The sequence below is a fragment of the Parambassis ranga genome, chromosome 20 (assembly GCF_900634625.1).
Source record: "Parambassis ranga chromosome 20, fParRan2.1, whole genome shotgun sequence".
Lineage (NCBI taxonomy): Eukaryota > Metazoa > Chordata > Actinopteri > Ambassidae > Parambassis > Parambassis ranga.
In genome coordinates, this window is record NC_041040.1 from 13,348,414 (window position 1) to 13,369,401 (window position 20,988).

General features: G+C 43.9%; 1 protein-coding gene across 1 annotated transcript in view; it reads left to right on the forward strand.

Moving 5' to 3' along the window:
* The first annotated feature begins 6,407 nt into the window (after positions 1 to 6,407).
* The window catches only part of dok6 (docking protein 6), a 41,394-nt gene continuing 26,813 nt past the window's right edge, over positions 6,408 to 20,988 (forward strand). Inside the window, exons 1-2 of the mRNA XM_028433097.1 lie at positions 6,408 to 6,448; positions 6,524 to 6,603. Coding sequence (XP_028288898.1) covers positions 6,538 to 6,603 — 66 coding nt within the window. The 5' untranslated portion in view covers positions 6,408 to 6,448; positions 6,524 to 6,537. The remainder of the gene's footprint in view (positions 6,449 to 6,523; positions 6,604 to 20,988) is intronic.

Consider the following 20,988-nt stretch of genomic DNA (forward strand, 5'->3'; position numbering starts at 1 on the left):
TACGCAATGTTAACAAGTGAGACTTGGCCGATGTGTGGTACCAGGTTAATTGTAGGTCGCTTTAACAGATCAAACACTCCCTCTGTCTTCCAATCCAACACAAATAAAAGAGGCTTTCCACAAGAAAAGGTTCCTTTGTTTGTTGAAACGTGAGCTTTTTCTGCAGCGAGATTACTTTGTTCGTGTATACTCAGGTGAGTAAACCCAGCTAAGAACATCTGGCAAAGTTATTCTTTGCAGATTATGCTAAACACAATATTGCACATTTACATATTTACGTGTGCTGTCTGTCCTGGTTTTCCTCTCTCTTGAACACTGACATCTCTGTATGCACAAAGTGATTAGCATACATTCATCTTACTTCTGTCATGACAAGGCTATTTTAAATGCTTCATTACCAAAGGAGGGGGGAACAAAAACTGCACATCCGATGATTTATTGTCGGCAATTTGCACACATAAGACACCATTACGGACATTTGTTCCTGTATAAATAAGTGTGAGTGCAGCAGTTTTATGCTGCGAATGCAGATGTGGGCCACATGTAGACGTCTTCCTAAAACAAGCACTGTGGAATAGGAAAAGTTGTGCCTACGGTGCGTCTCCAGGAGGGGCTGGCTGCCTCCCAGACTGCACTGCTGTTAGATCGGCTCCCACGAATAAATAACGTCAGGTCTGAGTCAAATCTGGTCCTTTTTTTTTCAAATTGCTATTTATTATATCTCCTTTTAAAGGTCTTTTTGAGCCGGCTGTTTCTCTGCAGGTCAGCTAAATGGACTGATGTGTTTTCTGTTTATCCTCCAGATGTGGGCCAGTTGAGATTGCATTAATAATAACAATAATAACAATGCTACAGCTCGGGAATATGGCATCAATCTTCACACACAAAGCCATGGATAATAGAGGAAATGGACTGAGTTTCTAAGAGCACTGCCTATCCCAGGCACGATCTGACGACCTGTGAGCAAACCAAACACTTGTTTGCAGAAAAAGAGAAGGAAAATAAATGTGGAGAAAGAGCTGGGAAGAGATTATAAAATGCCTGCCAATAAATCATGAAGCAGTCTGGAGAAGCTACAAGCAGAGTCGTGGGTCAGGGCCAAACAATAAGGCCATGCATGGCAGATGGGCACACACACTTCTTTGCAGTCAGTCATAATACAAGAAAAAAGGAAGTGGGAGACTCATGGGCCAAGGCCTAGAGGGCCCAGGGGTAGTGGAAGAAGAGCCCAACATGAAACGAGAAGACTCACAGCTCGTAGTAAACTACATCAAAAAGAATCCTCAAATAAGTTTGTTTTCAAGCTTTTCTGCAAGTCAGCAAAAAATGATTCTTCATAGCTGCCTGCAACACGAGGAGCAGCAGACAGGCTCATGACAGAAGTGCACTGCTGTCCAGCTTAAAAAACCTGTAAGAGAACTGGGCCCTAACGATGACCACGGGCTGCAAAGCTGTCCCCGTGCTCTGACGTCAACGCTGACCTTTCATGTATTTATGGAGGTTTGATTTTTCTTTTCTTTTTTTCCATGCTCACACACGAGCCGTTGTGAAGCAGGCCGTGCAGGTGAAAGAGTAGCTTTATACACGGCCCTGGAGGGCGAAGGGGGCCGGAGACATGTGCTCCTGCCAGGAGCCTGAAGAAGCCCCGGCCTATTGATGAAAGCACAAGGGTCACCTGTTTTATATTAAATCCGTCAGATTAAATAGGAAGTCAATAACCTGCAGTGCTTAAGGTGCAGCTTTAGCCAAATTTAAATCTTGGCAGCCTCTGATCGTGCTTATTTTTAAACAGAGTAATGGGATGGGACAGATTTGACAGTACCTTGATGCAGATTAAACAAAAAGCATGATAATAAAAAAAGCCACTTTATCTGTGTTGAGTCAAACATACAGAAGTAATCTCTTCTTATTTCTACACAGCTTTTGGATTTATAGCACTAATATAGATGGTCATGCAGAGGAAACATTTGAACAGTCCTTTCAAAGTGTGCTTAGCACTGCAGACAATATTGCCCTCTACAGGGCACACACATTAGTCACGCCTGTCTGTCTCCAATTTCTTTTTTTTGGGGTAGAGACTGTGATAAGTTAAAGAGACTCAGCACTTTTTGAGGTGATGCATGGAATCATTACACTGTGTTTACATAAGACTAACAACGAGGGGGACTGTGATCCTGCTAATATCATGCACGGTGCTCTGACCCTGAACTTTGACCTCATGAGGTAAGAGCTTTAAATGACTGTATTGACTAAAAAAATAATGATCTATCAAGAGTGTCTAACTATGAAAGATGATTAAAATGAATGAGAAGGACCTGGTCAGTGATCCAAGACGAGCAGCCACTCCTTCACTTATGAATTCAGCTGCCGGTCTTCAAATTAGCCGTGCTGCACCCACAGAGGAGAGCAAGACAATCTCATCAAAAGTGCATTCAGGCACGTATTTTACTTTTCTATGTAGTGTGAGTATGATGAACTGTGGCTTCAGCCTCCCCTGGTTGTTTTCTCTTAGAAATGCAGCAGCGTTTCCAGCGACGTCTCCAGAGGTCAAGCCTCGCTGTGCCACAAGACGGACCCCAATTTAGGACACAAAGACTGGGTCAAAGCAGCAGGAGGGTTAGCCTTTCATTCCATTAAAAGTGATCCTCTCCATTTCTCTGTGCGTGTCCCTGAACCTCTTCCTTTACCAGCTTCTTCTCTCTTTATATGTCTTTAACATTAACATAATGGTCATGAGTGTACCTGCAGTTTCACCTCCGAAAGTTCATTTTCTGACTCATTTACAATTTTAAATCCTCTCTGAATGCTAATTTCATTATGGATGGCTGGAATTTGAAATGGAAAGTTGTGTCTGCTGAAGACGTGGCTGCTGCAAATTAAATCTCATCCTCAGCTCTGCTGATTTATTTTTTTTTCGGTTAATTTGGTAATTCCGGGATCCCCTGTAAGAGGCTTATATACACTCATGTGTGACTGAAGTAAGAGGACCCTCTCCAGTCGCCCACTCTCATGATTCACCTTCTGTAGAAGGACAGAGAGCCCCTCCAACCACTTCTAACCGTTATGGAGTAAATCACAAACATGTCCTGGCCCTGTCCTGGTCCTCTGGGGACTACACACACAACCTTTGCTGTCCTAAACTGTGTGACTAACCACGTCCTTCTTGCGCAGCCCTGGTGAGCTCACAGCATCTCTTATTCTGAGAATTTTTTTTCTTCCTCTCCTCCTCCTCCTCTCTCTCTCTCTCTCTCTCTCTCTCTTTCTGCACAAGCTTTTCTCCTCCAGGCATTGACATTTAATCAAACCCAAATCCCATTGTGCCTATTAACATATCAGGCTGATACGAGCTGCTGTAAAAAGCTTGACTACAGGAACCCGGAGCGGAGCATTACCATAACTCCTGCCTGTGTGATCTCTATTTTCTCGCCTCCGCCTACATTTAAAAATGCTTACCTGGCAAACAACTAAGCACGAAGAAGCGTTTCTCTCTCGCTCTCCCCCCTTCTTCCTCTCTCCTCTCCTCATTCACTCCCTGCTTATCTTTTTTAAGAATGTGTTAATTATTTAGCTGTTTGTGAATGTTTGCCAAATGAGACAAACCAATGCAAAGGCAGTTTTAATATTTCACCAGACCATCAAAAACATCTAAACTTTCACTCTGGCGCTGACTGAATAAACAGTTTAGGGGGGAGAATTTTAGGAAAAGCTTAATGGATGGCGCTGCTTGGCTGCGAGCAGCTCAGTTCTTCCCCCGTATTAATCATCTCAGACGTATAAGTTGCCATATTGGAGGAGAGTTGTTTTGTGTGGCTCAGCAGATATTGGCTGCTTTGCTGGTGACCTTGCTGAAGGTCTCTCCACTCTTGAAGCGAGGCTTCGCACATCTGACCCCGCTGGCAGCCGCTCATGTATGTCAGGGCCATATGCTGGTTTGTGTGGCAGCTGACACGCTGGGTGAGCAGCACTCTCTACCTGAGATCCGACATGAGGCCAAACAGGTCGTCGGTCTGGTATCAGGGCAGGCAATTATACCTCAAAGAAAATCTAGGACAGTTCTTGGTGATGCACAATATTCAGTGGAATGAAAAGAAATTGTTGCTGTCAGCATTGTTTTCTTAGAGAGAAGATGACAAGGCAGTCAGAATGGAGCGGGAGCTGTGTTGTACAAAGAGGATTATGAAGACAAAACAACTTTGACAAGTCTGAAATTTGAGGACACGTCCGGGGAGATATGAAGAGTATCAAAGTCAGGCTGTTGGAGGGCTGGCAGCTTGCTGTTCCCCGTGCCCTTGTGAATGTGACGGGAAATACAGACGGCGAATTTTACCTCTGGACTAGAAGCCTTGACACTTGACAGAACAGCACTTCTCAAAGTGGCAGCCATCAAAAGGCTCCGCTCAACGGTGGATATTTCACAACCGATAAATAAATGAGTGCCAGCAGCAAGGATAATTGTGCCAAGAAGAATACATAAAGAAGAGAAAGAAACATGACGAACAAAGGAAGACTTTGATCTTCACTTATTCAATATTGTTTTATATAACTGTGTTACACAATCCAGCTCTCTTCACATTTTAAACATGACTAATGTCAGCCCCTCATATCACTGTACCTGAGCCATCTGCTGTCTAATACCGAGGATTTGATTGCACAACGCCTCTCACTACATCCTGATCAGGATTATAGCTTTGGCAGGGATCAAAATTTTGCTTTTATTTTCCTGTGTGATTTTCATTTTTTTATTTTTTTTAAATGTGCCTACAACAAACAAGCTGCAGGCAGCGATGGAGGTTGTCTTTGTGCGGTCTGGTTTGCTCACAGTTCATTTGATCCTTTAATAGGCCACTGGACTATCGGGTTTTATTATTCAACAAATCAAACAGCATCAATTCAGGGCCACCTAATAATGACAAAACACTGTGCTAGCACACTAGCAATCTCCAAATGCACCTTCTTATTAGTGAGCTGTCTGTTGAAAAATATGGAAATGATATTCATGCTCAGGTAATAACCAAAAGGCGAGGTACAGGTTGCGCTGCAAATTAGCCCTGTTTTTGTGTGTATTTGCATATTTTCTTTGAACATATTGTGGATGTTTGAAAATGAATTTGAAACGATCAGATCAAAATTCACTTAACAAGTAGTCCTATTAAACACAATGATTGTTATGAACCTTCAAGGAGAGACCCTCCGTCCTGACCTTGAGCACCTGCTCACGCTTTAATTCAACAAACAAAAATAATCCAGGTCTGTGTGGTATGTAGTAAAACATGGCTGCAGGTGGGCTCGCTCAACGTGGCAGTGCGGCTACCAATGCACGCAATGCAGGGAAGCACACTTACGGTCAAAATACAATATGCTGATGTTACTACCAATAGTCTATATTTTTACACCTAGTTGCAGAGAAGTCTTTCCTGTATTAAATTAAATAAATTAACTAAAATAAATAAATAAATAAATCTGTATTGTTGAAGAAATGCCAGCGCTGTTAGCACAAGTAGCAATCATGCTAGCAGTTTGCTGACACATTAAAAACTAACAAAATCGTGTAGCTTCTTGTAGCTTCTTTGCTTATATCTCCATCTTATCGGCCACTGGTCAATATTACTTTCTTATAGCTATGATAATATTGCTGTTAGGGATCTTGCAACACAATAAACTAAAGATTCAAGTAGCACAAATGACAACTGAAAGGTTTCCATGGACTTTTAAATCAAGAGATTATATCAGATTATCGGCAGATTTATAGCAACCCAAAGTCAAACACAGACCAATGACGTAACCAAAAATAGTAAGAAACAACTTACATTAAGACTGGGTTCCAAACACGTGTGTGGAGCAGCAGACTTCTAAACGCACTTTCTCAACCGTGGTCCGTCACTTTTTGTGGTCCCCTGGAAACATTTCTACTTATATTTTACTATTTACTCGCATTGTAAATATTTATACTGCAGCTCAACTTTGAAGATGTTTTCTTGAGGTTTGAGGTTAAGTTTATTTTCAATTTTATGTCAGATATTAATACTTTATTTGTGAATTATTAAATGTAAAGTGTTTTTTTTCATGTTAATGTAGGCATCACTCGGTGCTTTTTAGAACATGGCGCAAAAAATCAAACTAATATCTAAGAAAGGGGGAGTTGTGAATAAATGAGTGGCTGTGAGAGAACAGGGACACGGTGCCCACCCTCCTCTGCAGAGTCCCCCACCCCTCCGCTGCTCCGGGGATGGTGTGGTCCAGGAAGCCTCGGCTCCTCCGCGCTGCTCTCGGGCTTGTGTGGATCAGCTGATGAATGGTATCTCCCTGCTGCTCTCCCGGATGGATCGCGCCGCTCAAGCCGGCCAGCCTGCGCGCTAGCTGACACCGGAGCGCCACCACCACCACCACCTCCTCCTCCACCACCTCTCTCCTCTTCTTCCTGCTGGATGTCAGACGGAGGGATACTCAAGTAAAACCTACTCCAGACAAAAGAAGCGGCTACTTTATTTTATTTGCTCGCTTATTTGCTTGCTTTTTCGGACAGGGAGCCACCTCACCATGGCTTCCAACTTCAACGACATAGTGAAGCAGGGATACGTGAGGATACGGAGTAAGAAACTGGGGGTAAGTACTGTTGCACTTGCTGTCTAGCGCGGAGAAAGAGGAGGAGGAGGAGGTGGTGGTGTAGGAGGAGGAGGAGGAGGAGGAGGAGAGGAGTTCCAGTTGTTTGCAGTCAAGGGCAGCTGGATTAAGGAAGAGGCTTTAATTGCTCCATAGGCAGCAGTCCTGCTGTGAGCTCTTCAAGAGGAAAAACAGATTAGAGCAGCACCAGCAGCAGCAGCAGCAGCCAAGTTTCACTCTCACTGAGATGTTGGTGAAGTCTGGGTGATTGACAGCTGCTGTCATGTGCTTCTCAGTCATAAAGCTCCTTGTATTTTTTGTGAGTTAGTTTTAGGTTGAGGGGTTAAATCCTTCTGTTATAGAGCAGGACTCTGAAATGAACCACACAGATTGTCAGTCAGCACAACCTTACTGTGCTTAAACTATCCTTCAGCTGATTCAGTGCTGTGTGTGATGGCACCCCCTCAGCACAGATTAAAAAACAAACATGCTGCTTAAAAGGAAACGAATGATATATATTCAATGACATGCGCCGTATTGTCTGACTCATAAAGCCATCTGCTTTTTGCGTACTTCCAGCTCATTACGCTCCCTCTCTTCTGATGAAGTGTGATGATGGGGGCTAATGATGTCTGCCTCCTCACATCATCACCTGGCTTCATCAACACTATTCTGCTATTGCCATTGTATCTTTGATTACTCTTTGACATCTACCAGTAAAGACACATGAACTATCTCACGTTCAGTTGATATAAGTTCATTTGCTTCTCATGCCATTAGCTGTACGTGCAGAGGTTGTGACTTTTGCAAAGCAAGTGAGGACGCCTGCTGTGCAGGCGGAGGTATAGATGCCACATCCCTCTGCCAGCTCCGCATCTCATCCTGCTGTTTGCGGAGAATAACAGTTTGCGTCCTCATCGCCCACTCCCTCGGCCCTCCGCTGCTCGCTGCTGTTTCATCATTGAAAAGTCATGCTGCGATAGCCTCAGAAGACCCCAGTGTGTGGGTAGGCGGAAAGTATTTTTTCTGTCCACGCTCGGGTCAGTCATTCCTCGACAAAACAACAAACAACAACACCAAACAACAACGACAATGCAGAGCCTGAATCAACAGGCACTGATGCATTGATGATGATGGAGACAAATACACATGTGGACTTTCTGTTGACTTGTTCCAAAAAAGTGTCTCCTCGCAGCATGAAGCCAAACATTACATCAACTTTTTAAAATATTTTCTTGTCTTGTCTTTCTGTTATTGATGACTCAGCAGCTCAATGATGTTGGCTGTGAAGCAAGGCATCGTTATCCTCTTATGCTGCACAGAGATTCAGAGCAGAGTGACTGAACACACTCATATTCAGTAACATGGAGACTTCTTCCCTTCATCAAAATAAAACGCAGGCAAAAATGCACCACGGACACCCGTCCAGTGATCCATGCAGACACTTAGGCGAAGTGATGCTACATGTCCGATATGCAAGCTTTGGTACTGATGTTTTAAACCAAGCAAAGATGCATTCTAGATCAAAGCTAAATAGATGGATCCATTGTAGAAGGCATTATTGCTGTAAGCTGACTGCTGCAGACAGACGATGGTGGTTGCATGTGTGTGATCTGTTATGTCATCAAACAGCATCTGGGGTAAAGTTAATGTTAGAAACGTGCTTAATAAAAACATACTGCAGCCATGAAGGTGAGGATTTGTTTCACAGTTGCCCCGTATTAGCTTATTAGCACATTTTACTTTATTTTAGAATAAGGAAATAATCTGAGCAGACTTTAGATGTACTGCTCTGGAGTGGATGGAGGTTTGCTGCCCAGCAGCGAATCCCTGCCCAGCTGGACTTTTTAGGCCAGACAGATCCTTGGCGTTTTCCTCCTCCTGTGATGGTTACTTAATGTTTTTAGTGCTTTAAAGGTCTCTCAAATATCACATATCAAAGCTTTGCACTGCAGTTGACCTTCTAATGCTCCTGCATCAGTCTCCATTGTAATGCTGTGCCATTTAAAATGCATTATACATTATTTTTTTTATTAGAAAGCAGTACAGTCTGATGGTTCTCTTCATGCTTTGTGTATTAAAGTGGCCAGAACAACGCCACCAGCTTTGGCTGAACTCATCAGCATCACTCACTGTGATTGGCTCATTTCCAAAGCCCATCATGTGTGAAGGTTGAGGCCATGAGGTCAGGTGTGTGTTCTGCAGAGTGATCACAGTTACTTGAAGCACTTTCTCTCCCGTTTCTTTTTCTTTCTTCAGGACGTTTGTTTTCTTTTTCTCCACTGACGATTCTCTGCTTTAACTTCTTTGTCTTTGTGTTAGCTGAACAGTGAGCGTTTTCCTTCCATTTCTCACATTTCCCTCCTCTTCCTCACCTCTAAGCCCATGCTCTCACCTGTACTCCGCACACGTAACAGTGTCGCCCTCGTCTCCTCTCACTCTATTTTATCTCCCTTCCTCTTTTCTTCCCCTTTATCTGCCCATCTTCCTCACCTTATCCCCTTTTCTCTCTCACCTTTCTCTCCTTCACTGGTTTGTAGACAGCTGTGGGACCGAGCACAAAAGCATCCTATTCATCACCCCGCGCTGCACCCTCCATAACCCCAACAGGCTATTCCCCCCTGACACAGTGCAACACACACACATACACAAATTGGCTTGGTTCAACATTGAAGAATTGGCACACACATGCAACCGACAAACAAGTAAACAATCTGCTGCCAGAGAACAGTGTGTGGATTCTCAATTAATTTTAATCCTGTGGCTTTGTACCATACAGTTTTTTTTGCTACATGAAGACAAACTCAACGCTCACAACAGCCAAAAAACAAGTGCATAGAAAAACAGAATCAGGCTGTTGTAGTGACGTTGCTGTCGTTAATGCAGGGTCTTTGTTACCTCTCAGGCATCCATGCTATCGGTGGGATGACTCCCTGTTAAAAGGCTGAATAATGTGACCTTTGAGAAATTTTCTGTCAGTCTCAGCACAGTTACATGTTTCCCAGGCTTAGGATCACTCCGGTAAATAGAAAAGGTCAGCTGTTGAATATTTTCTTCCCTGTCTGTCCAACTTTTCTTCAAGCCCTTAACAAAAATAGACAATTTAAGTTTGCTGCAGGTGAGTTTTTTGGCTATTCATGAGCAGTTCAGTGGAGCTGTAGATCAGATGTTGACTCATAGGAAGGTAGAAGTACTTCACACTAAGATAAAATCTTTATTTTATATAAGGGTTAAGCCGCTGGAATAAAATTGAAAGGGACAACTCCACTGGTGACTGAATGTGTTTGTAAGAGCGCCTTGGTCAAACCACAACTTTAAATGTCAAAGCAGAAAACACATTAAAAATGCATTACGTCTGGTCCTGAATGAAGAGGAGGAGTAAAAAAATACAATCAGCCAGAAGTCTGGGTGTAAACAAATAATCAGTAAACCAATAATCAGGACTGCAGACTGAAAGTTTAAGTTATTCATCATCCTAACGCGAGGATATGATTTGCAAAAGATGAGTACAGTCCTGTTTATAGGTTTACTGAAGTGATTTGGGGGCTTAAAATTACTTTTTTGTTTGAGTGAACTGTTTTCTTGTGTGTGCATACAGTTTGTTTCATTGCAAAAAGCAATTTACGGACTGAAAAGAAAAAAAAACTGCAGCTCAGTGTGAGTGGGATGTTCAGCAGCTTTCTGGTTGGGAGGTATTAGGGAGGGTTCATTGTCTAAGAGTTAACAAGGAGGGTCCCAGCTGAAGGACAATTACTTGTGACTGTTTGAACACATGAAATTACATGGAGTAATACCTCTGTGGGGTTCAGTGGGTAGACAATAATCATGAATGTTTACACTGGAGATAAATGTAAGATCCATGAATCAGTGCTGCACTGGACGAAAATGCAAACTACAGCTGAATTCAGAGCAGAAATGATTGGTTATTTCACTGATTTAACCCAAAAAAGTAACATCTGACGGTCTTTTAGCTTCTTTCACACATGCACTACCACTGTGAAATTTTTCACCCAGACAGTCTGCCACAGTCAGTCTGCTCTTTAGCATGAAGTATGTCCAAAGTCTGATATAGCCCAGATACATCCAAATACCACACTCTACCCAGGCACCATTCCTCATTAACCCTTTTAATAGTGAGACATACGTAGCTTTGTGTGCTTCCCGTGTGAAAGAGCACTTCTGGACCCTTCACAGATTAGGTTTTGCACCTCTATCCTCCTATGGCAGCTGCTTCCATCAAATGACTGGGTTCGTAATTGCACTAAGAATACCTGGTATTCAGAAAGTGAGAAATGCATGATATGCAAAGTGACAAAAGCATCTTTTAAGTTTGATGACCACAGTGGTCTGATTGGTTGGAGCTAGTGACAGACAGGGTTTTGATCCAATCATCTACCAGGTGTAAAAAGCGGCTGCTCATTCTGAACTGTGAAGCAAATCAAGTTCTGCAACACCATGCTGGAAAATGAACTGAGAGCTAGGATGTGGGCAACATGGAGGAAACATTGTCAAAATCAGCATTTACATCCACTTACTGTGAGTAAATGTGATGATTCCACACCAAGAGCTCATAAAAACTTTAAAGCTCTGCATTATGGGGCCCTCTGATATCAGAGTGATTCATAACTTGCAGTTTGCAGTACATAGTGATAAAGCCATTAACAGCACAAATAAAGCAGGTTTTTGTCCTTTTGGTCATTAAATATAAAGACAAATTCAGGAGTTATTACTCTTTAAGTACTTTTCTGGACTCAGTGTGGCTCTCCTCTCATCTCAGCGTACAGTAGCTCATCCCATTAACGGTCTTTTGTCTCCGTCAGCGGCTTTTTTTTGTTTGTTTGTTTTTGTACTTACAAGTGGCTGTTTGTCTCCAGCAGCCAGTGGCCTTTACGTGGACAGCATGTATTGTGATGGTGTGTGGGTGCTATCCCCCCACGTTGGCGCTCGAGCACTCACTAAAGCTGAGGCAAAGGAGTGCAGAACAATGTGTCTATTGTCCAAGATGGCACAGCCATTTAAGATGGGATCTTGCCACTTCCATGCACTCACTATTAACAATGACAGGCTGTCCAGAATGGTGGATGTCAGGAGATTTTTCATCTCAGGAACTGTACTCGTCAGTGGAGCGTAGAAAATACAGCTGTGTTAGACTTTCAGCAATTTATATTTCCAAACAACACAGAGGAATGTGACGGAGGCTGTGCAGTAGGATCAGATTATATCAATTAGCAAATCGTTCCTTTCTTACATCCAGTGGCCAAAATTAGCTGCAGTCTCCACTGCCAAGTAGAATTTGGAAGTGAAGTAATATGCCTTAGCTCTGTTTATGATTTTTATTTGTGGCTCGTGGGTGCATATAGCCTACTTTTAACACTTCCTGTTGTGATAGATGTGTAAGAGTACCGTGCATTAATTCACAAAATGTGCAGAGCTATACATTGATTCGGTCCTTTGCTTTAGTTTTTATCAGCTTCCCCCATCAGACAGAGACCTGAAGACAAATCACCAGCTCTTATTAGCCCTGATGAATTGCATCTCTAGCGGGATGTGGGAACAACAGTGCAACACTCGTTATTCATGGTGAAAAATGTGCCTCTATTATATGGTCGCTTTCATAAATAAACCTCTGCCCGGACCTCACTTGAACATTTCGAGTCATTGATTCCTGTTGTTCCTAATTATCAAAAAAGCTTTTTGTCGTGAACAGGGATAAATGTTGTTATTAGTACTTAGTAATGTCTGAAACCCGAGTGATTAATTAATGCACCATAAGGAGGCCTGTGGTTAGTAATGCACCTTTGCATCAACACTCCACTTTCTGTCCATCATCCGTCTAACAGGAAATGTCCTAATGTCTCTGCAACTCTAGGAGTCTAAGCTATAGAATTTATAAAAGAAGTGGACACGGTCAGAAAAGTGCTTCTTTCATTAGCTCAGTATGCGGCTGATGAGTTAATGGTCTCAGCTACTAGGTCTAAGTCTGAACAATGTCCACAACAAAGATGGCGACGACCAAAATGTGGAGACAAACTTTGTTCCGGGCTGTAAACATGCTTATTTCTGCTGTACAGATGACTTTTTTTACCATTGATGTCTATTGGAATTAACTCAGTTTCAGAGCCACATAATAATATATTCTTATAACCTCCCTGTGTAATGAGTAATATCAGCTGTGTGTTTTCACTCTATAGTCTGTCTGATCCTCATATTTCACCTCCCTTGTCGGGCCGAGGGCTTCACAGTTGTCTGAAGTGCTGTATTGCTACATTGTGCAGATACACTGGAGACTCACCTATAAAACACCAGACCTAGAGGAATCTATCATAGCTCCATTAACACTTCGGCTTCATCCTCCTCTCCTCGCCTTCCTCCCCTCATTAATCAACAGACCAGCCCCTCGGGGCTCTACTCTGCAGCTAAGCTCACTTTCGGTTTGTGTGTCTGTGTGCATACAAGTACGTGACCATTGTGTTTGCGTGCATGGGTGATTCCATGTGTCCTGTGTGTAAATGACCATTATTATTATAGTGGTTTTGTTCTATTTAAATGTGTTGTTTATCTGTCGATGCACAGACGTCACGTTGCATCCAGTCATACTTTTAAAAATGTTTCTTCACGAGCAAGTTACAAAGGGGAACCACATGAGGTTATTCCTGGACAAAAGTCCCACCTACCTTTTATGTTTGTATCACAATCTGTAATGAGTTCTTCTCCTGCAGTTACCTTTCATCAGCGTGCTTGCCAAGCACATTCAGTACAGTGTGCAGCCAAAGATAGCCTCAGCTGTGCAGCTTGTCTTTGTGTCTGTGTTCTTAATTTACAAGGTAAACAGTATTATGCTTAACAAATAATTAAATATTACACCTGCTTTAAATGCAGCCTTGTTAAATAATGTAAATTTACCCATGCTGTCGACTGGACAAGGCCTTTTTTTTTCTTTGTTTTTGTTAATGTGGCACTAATCGTTGGGTGTTCTATTATTAATGTGTTGTTAGAAAAGCCTTGACCTAAAAGCGAGCAGTTCATGTCAGCCGTCTGTTTGTTTCTGTTTGTTCGGGGCTGAGTTTGTACACTCCACTCTCCTTTGCTGCCTCTTTGTGTCTCAGGGGAGTTCTTTTAATAGTAAGGAGGTGACAGTTTACCTTTCACTGAGCACTGGGGTGACAGTTTGGTACCTGCCCAGCTCGGCATGAAAGCTTTACACAAGCTGCCTGTAAAAAAATATAAAAAATGAAAAAATGTTGCCTGCTTAAGAAAAATTGCTCTCCATACTAATGAGCTGAAATGACCTCAAGTGTAGGCCAAGGCAATCTGATCCCCTTTCTATTAGGCAGCCTTTAATATTTCCTTGAAAATTATTTTTTTTTTCCCGCAGAATGAATTTTGGATAAGGTCTGCCAAGGGAAATGGCGCCCACGGAAGTAGCCTTGGCAGTGGCGCTTTGAGCGGATCATTTAAGGATGTAATGGAGAGAATGATGGCTCTGAAGGGTCATAAAACAATAGAAAACATGAGGTTCTTGGGCAAAGTTTTAAAAGATGTTAATATGGCAAACTTTTAGCACACAGTGGATTGTAATTATGCCAGTAGATTAGCTAATTTATCAAAAAGGAAGTTGGAAGTTCAGAGCAGAGACTTGGGTCACCGTTAACTGGTGTTACCTCCCATTGCCCCTCTCCTCCTCCCTCTTATGTCCCCAATTGTTCAGAGAAATGTCTGTTGGTCGAAGTGATAATTGCATTCCTCAATGATTTCATGCTGAGACACAGAATGACACTAAATCACAACCCACTTATTCCAAGGGAGTGTGTTCTTTGGGAGGAAATGAGACAAAAACAATATGACAAACTTCATCGGACCTCGTTCCTTTGACATAAAAAGTACGCATTTTTCCTCCTTAGCACAACACGCGTTTATTCCCCCAGCGTCCTCTTTGATTCTCACACCGAATGTGGCTGAGTCAAGTTAGTTCCAGTAAAGCACAAATCTCTGCTTTCTGCTTGTGAGGGAATGGTTGTTGCAGACACAGAGCCCGCTGCCTTCCCCAGCTAACCGTATCAGAGAAGCAGCCCGAACATCAGTAAGCGAGTACCTCTTTAGAATTAATCCTCGAGGGGGTATGACTGCACCAGTGCATGAGGATTACTGCTTTTAGGGCTTCTGATGAAATTCAAATAACAAACGCTTGCACAAAGTGTCCTGGAAAACACTCCAGCGTTTCCTAATATCCTGCTAAACATGCAAACATTTGCTGGAACACCACACAGTGGTCGGTGCCTCTTTCGATTTCACAGTCTTTATTGATATGATAATCAAGTGGTCATCTAATGGTAATTAAGCTTGTCAATTGGTGGAGTTGCATCGTGGGTGAAAGCTCCTTTCATCCTCTCACTTTATATTCTCTTCCCACAGAAGCTCGCCGGCCACTTCTGAGGGGCTGTGTTAGGTTTCCATGTAACAGCCCCCTCACCTGTTGGCCTAGATGCTAATTTTGTTAGTCTGGAAGCTTCCGGCAACACAAGCACCGACATACTGAAGTGGAAAGTACGGCTTTTGCCTACATTACAGCTATATATGGAGTTCTTGCTTGTTGTGCATTCAGGGTGTGCTCTCCTTCATTTATGGATTTAGTTCAGTTTAACATTCAGCCTGGCTTCAGGAGACACAGCTTTCAGACAACTTATTCCAGTCTTAGAAAGAAAATAACACTGTGCCGTATTGTTGGCCTTTTTCTGCGGTGGTCTCAGTGCGCTTGTCGGCGAGGGCATTCGGCCATAGTCAAATTCTTCTTTGTCTGTGTGTTATTGTCTGTGAAAGCCCCAGCATTGTACATGGATTAAATGGAAATTGCAGTGTGCGTGTGTGTGTGTATGTGTGTGTGCATGGAGGATCGCTGACTGAAGCTGTAATACATAAAGAGGTTTGGATGAGGGGTGCTTTAAAGAGCAGGCAATTGTCATAATGATGACTTAAACCAGAAGTGAATGTGTAAAAAATGCATACCTTGTCCACTGTAGCCAACAACACAGCCTGCCAACCTCAGGATCAATAGTGGTTAAAATATATGAGAGAATAACTTCCTTCACAGTGAAGTTATGAAACTGTATTTGTAGATTATGGGATTATGATGACAGTGTAATCCTCTCCTTTTCTGTAAAAACAGTCTGCACTGTAAGATGACACATGTAATTCACTTCTCCTCACTCCCTCATACCTGAGACAGAACCTTCAGTACTGACCCACATCTTCAGAATAATTTGGCTGCTATTTTTGTGCTCTGCTATAGCTGGATCCACACACTGTGTGACATTTTACACTGTTTTTTTTCTGCTTAAGGCTGCGTTGACCAAGGGTCAAACATCTCCCTTGTCTCCCACACAGTAATAATAATAATATAAAAAACAGCACAAATACTTTCCTGGTGCTCAGCAGAGATATTTGCATGAGAATTGGGTGGCTGCTTGAGAAAGCTCGGCTTCTGTGTAACCCTTTTCAGGGTTTGAAAAACATTGTCACTGTGAAATTTGGTGATTTCTTTGAATCATACAGCAGAATGTAATCATCGCAATCCATTTTCAATGTGCTGACCAGAAAATCTATTTAAAAGCATCATTTATCCTGAATCCTAATGGAGGGCTGCAGCCAGTAGCCTCTATGTCTCAGCAGCTGCTCTCACCACCTCATGATCATTTAAACAGCAGATTTTCTCTCTTTCACTTCTCTTTTCGTCTCTTTAGGCCACATTCTAAAATATTCTTAACACATTTTAAAAATGTGGGGACTACAGACACTCACATTATAATCCAGTAAAAAGATCTGACAGAAACTTGCATGTATAATTTGACTCAAATATCTGAAAACAAATATGAAGGATGATTGACGTCATTAGCTGGATGTTCTGGTGTGTGTGTGTGTGTCGTCATAATTTTACAAGCTGTTCTTTTTCTGTATTCTATTTGGCTTGGTTGTGTTGTGTTTCTGTTGCCATGATTATAAGATAAGATAAGATAAGATAAGATAAGATAAAACTTTATTAATCCCGAAGGAAATTCTTGTGCCAGAGGTATCAAGTTACATTAAATGCAGTTAAGTACAGAGTATAAGAGTATAAGTGTCACTATAATCCAAAATAAGAGTACAGTACGCAGTATGAGCACAATATATGATACATGGATACAAATATGGAGATGTAAGGTGCTAAGTAAACATAAACATAGACCAGTGGAGGGAATGACAGTGATGCCTGACATGATTATCTAGCGCTTCTCCCTACAGAAAGGGGAGGAGTTATACAGTCTGATGGCCACTGGCAGGAAGGACCTCCTGTGGCGTTCTGTGCTGCTCCTCGGTAGTCTCAGTCTACCGCTGAATGTGCTCCTGTAGGACAGCAGTGTGTCGTGCAGGGGGTGAGACGTGTTGTTACGAATACTGAGGAGTTTCCTCAGTATCCTCCTCTCCGTCACCTCCACCACAGACTCTAGCTCCACTCCCAGCACCGAGCCAGCCTTCCTAATGAGCTTGTTGAGTCTGTTGGTGTCGGCCGTCTTCATCCTGCTGCCCCAGCACACTACAGCGTAGAAGATGACGCTGGAGACCACCGAGTGGTAAAACATCTGCAGCATGGTCTGGCAGACGTTAAAGGACCTGAGTCTCCTCAGTAGATACAGGCGACTCTGTCCCTTCCTGTATATTGCCTCTGCGTTTGTGGACCAGTCCAGTTTGTGGTCAATGTGGACACCCAGGTATTTGTAGCTGTCCACAATGTCCACATTGGTACCTTTGATGCTGACCGGGTTTGGGAGTGTCTGGTGCTTCCTGAAGTCCACCACCAGCTCTCTTGTCTTTGTGACATTCAGCTGCAGGTGGTTCTGTCCGCACCACTCCACAAAGCTGTCCACCACACTCATATACTCCGCCTCCCGACCTCTGCTGGTACAGCCCACAATGGCAGAGTCATCCGAGAACTTCTGCAGGTGGCAGGACGGTGAGCAGTGTCTGAAGTCCGATGTATAGAGTGTGAACAGGAATGGAGACAGTACCGTGCCCTGGGGTGCCCCCGTGCTGCTCACTATCGTGTCCGAGACGGTGTTCCTCAGCCTCACAAATTGTGGTCGACCTGTAAGATAGTTAGTGATCCAGGTGACCAGTGGGGTCTCTACCTGCATGTCCAGGAGCTTCCTATTCAAAAGGGCAGGCTGCACGGTGTTAAACGCACTGGAAAAATCAAAGAACATGATTCTAACAGTGTTGCCTGCCTCCTCCAAGTAGGTGTGTGCTCTGTGCAGCAGGTAGATGATGGCGTCCTCCACTCCAATACGGGGCTGGTAAGCAAACTGCAGGGGGTCCAGCGATGGTTCCACAACAGCACGCAGGTGTTTCAGGACCAGCCTCTCCAGAGACTTCATCACATGTGAAGTCAGAGCAACTGGTCTGTAGTCGCTGTGTGTGCTTGGATGTTTGGTCTTGGGCACAGGAACAAGGCATGTTGTCTTCCACAGGGCAGGGACAGTCATCAGGCCCAGACTCAGGGAGAAGATGTGCTGGAAGACCCCACACAGCTGTGTGGCGCAGTCCCTGAGTACTCTGGGGCTGAGTCCGTCCAGTCCTGCAGCTTTTCCCGGTCGTAGGCGACTGAACTCCCTCCTCACATCCTCTGTGGTGATGGTAACTGTGGACACAGAAGAGCAGAGAGAGAGATCTGATGGGGGAGGGTGGGGGGTTGTTAATGGAAGGTGGGGTAAGGGGGGCAGGGTGATGTTATTGATGGGAAGGTGAAACTGGTTAGTATGGTTAGGGGGAGGGGGAGGAGGAGGAGGTACATTGTTGTTATAGACAGGTGTTAATGGTGCATCACAGGGAGGGGGTGGGTGGTCAGGGAGTGGACTATCAAACCTGTTGAAAAACAGGTTCAGCTGGTTGGCCTCCTGCAGATCTCCATCCATCAGCTGGTCAGAGATCCTATTGTGGCCGGTGATGGTTCGCATGCCACTCCATACCTCCCTCAAGTTGTTCCGGGCAAGTTGGCTCTCCAGCTTCCTCCTGTAGCTCTCCTTGCCCTCTCCAATCTTCTCCCTCACCTCTGCCTGGGCCCTCCTCATCTCCTCTCTGTCTCCACTCAAGAAGGCTGTCTTCTTCCTGTTGAGTGATGCCTTGATGTCCTTTGTCACCCATGGTTTATTGTTTGGAAAGCAGCGTATTGACCTGGTGGGGATTAGAGAATCTGTACAAAAATTAACATATTCTGTGATACAGTCTGTGAGTGTGTCTACATCCTCACCGTGGGTGTCACAGAACACATCCCAGTCAGTCACCTCAAAACATCCCTGCAGGGTCTCCAGGGCTTCCGGTGTCCACCTCCGTACAGTTTTGGTGGTCACCGGCTGCCGCTGGACTGCTGGTATATACTGGGGTTTGAGGTGGACTAGGCTATGGTCTGATCTGCCCAAGGGAGGGAGAGCTATGGAGCTGTATGCCTCTTTAACATTAGCATACAGTAAATCTAGAGTTTTGTTTTCTCTTGTTTTACAGTCCACAAACTGCTTGAAAGTGGGCAGAGTTGATTTCAGATTAACATGGTTAAAATCGCCAGAAATCGCTATGAAGGCATTAGGGTGCTGGGTCTGAAGCCTCGCGGTCACAGAGCTGATGACGTCAGTAGCCCGCGACGCCTCAGCCGAGGGAGCAATGTAAACAACGAGTACAATGGCGTGAGAGAACTCTCTGGGCAAATAATATGGACGTAGACTCACCGCTAGCAGTTCAATGTCCGGGCTGCACACACGCTCCTTTACCGTAACGTGTCCCGGGCTGCACCACCGGTTGTTCACGTAGAGCGCCAGTCCCCCTCCTTTCTTCCTGCCGCTCTCGGTGCAGTTCCTGTCCGCCCGTACCAACTGAAAGCCGGCTAAACTCACGGTAGAGTCCGGTATGTTTGCGTGCAGCCACGTCTCTGTAAAGCACATTACAGACGCCTCACGAAACACACACTCGCTCTTTGTGAGAGATGTTAACTCTTCCATCTTATTACCCAGTGATCTAACATTACCCATGACGATAGAAGGAAGATACGGCTTGTATCTTCTTTTCCTCAGCTGTCTTCTTTTGCCCCCTCTGCTTCCGCGTTGTTTCCTCCTCAGCTCTTTGGGGATTTCGTGTCGCTGGCCATACATCCCGCTGTGCTGGAGATTCATCAGCTGATCCCTGGTGTAAACAATGGAGCCCTGGCGTGTTTCCGTCACGGCCGAGACGCGGCATGATAAAAGTGCTCCAAAAGCGATGAAGACCACGAAGAAAGTCCGAAAAAGACGCATTATAGCAGTGCCTGACCGCTTATACTTCGATTTAGTACGAAGTAGAGTGTGTAGAGTAGGAATAAATTACGAAAAACAACTTAATATACCCGCGGTGTGCGGAGCTTCTCTGGCTGGCTGCTACCGCGAGGCCGCGCCGTATGAAATGATTGTGGTAACACTTCCTAGTTTCTCACTCTCATTGGCTATTGCAGATGTTCCTTTGGAAACAGTGAATATAAATATGAACGTATTGACAAAAGGAGGTTGGGGTTTATGACCTATACTGCCACCAGCCACCAGGGGGCAATAATGGGGTCTTCAGCTGGCTTGGTTTCAGGTGTTGTTATGCTGATGATCAAGTTGTTTTTATCATGAAGTGAGTGGTCAGCCAGATGGACAAGTTTGATAGTTACACTGTCAAATAATTACGTGCAGCATTCAGGTGACTTTTCATGCACGTTGTGGCACCATGGTGGGTGGGTGTCAAACAACATGCTGTGTGAGAGCTGCCATCTGAACCTTGGTTTTTTGCCATGACGTGTAAACAATCAAAAAATAGGATGTGGAGCCTCAGTAAGCTGATCAATCAGATCATCAAGTTCATATTTTAATTTTTGTATATTTTTTATTATAATTATTATCATCAGTTAAAGTGGAGACACATCAGTGGTCTTTGTGTAGATGGATCTGTTGCTTTTGGTGAGGAATCAGCTGGATCCTGTTGTCCATGATATTTCGTGCCACATTTGTGAGTAGGATCCAGTGTTCAGCTATGAATAGTGTTCCATGATGCCACACAGATACAGCCAAGACCTTAACAAATGAAATAAGGGTTACTAATACTATGATATTACATTTTGGAACCAGTTTGTCTCATGAATGTTTGATGAGAATGCCCAATCATGCACAGACAGAAGAAGGAGATGAGGAATGGGAGAGGGGAAATTTAGAAGAAAGAGAGAAGGGCATTAGGCTTGGAGGGAAAGTGAGGAGGGGGAGTGTGTGTGTGTGTGTGTGTGTGTGTGTGTGTGTGTGTGTGTTAGGGATGGAGTTGTGGACGGGGGGGGGGTTGGTGATTACTTGCTGCTGAGGTAGC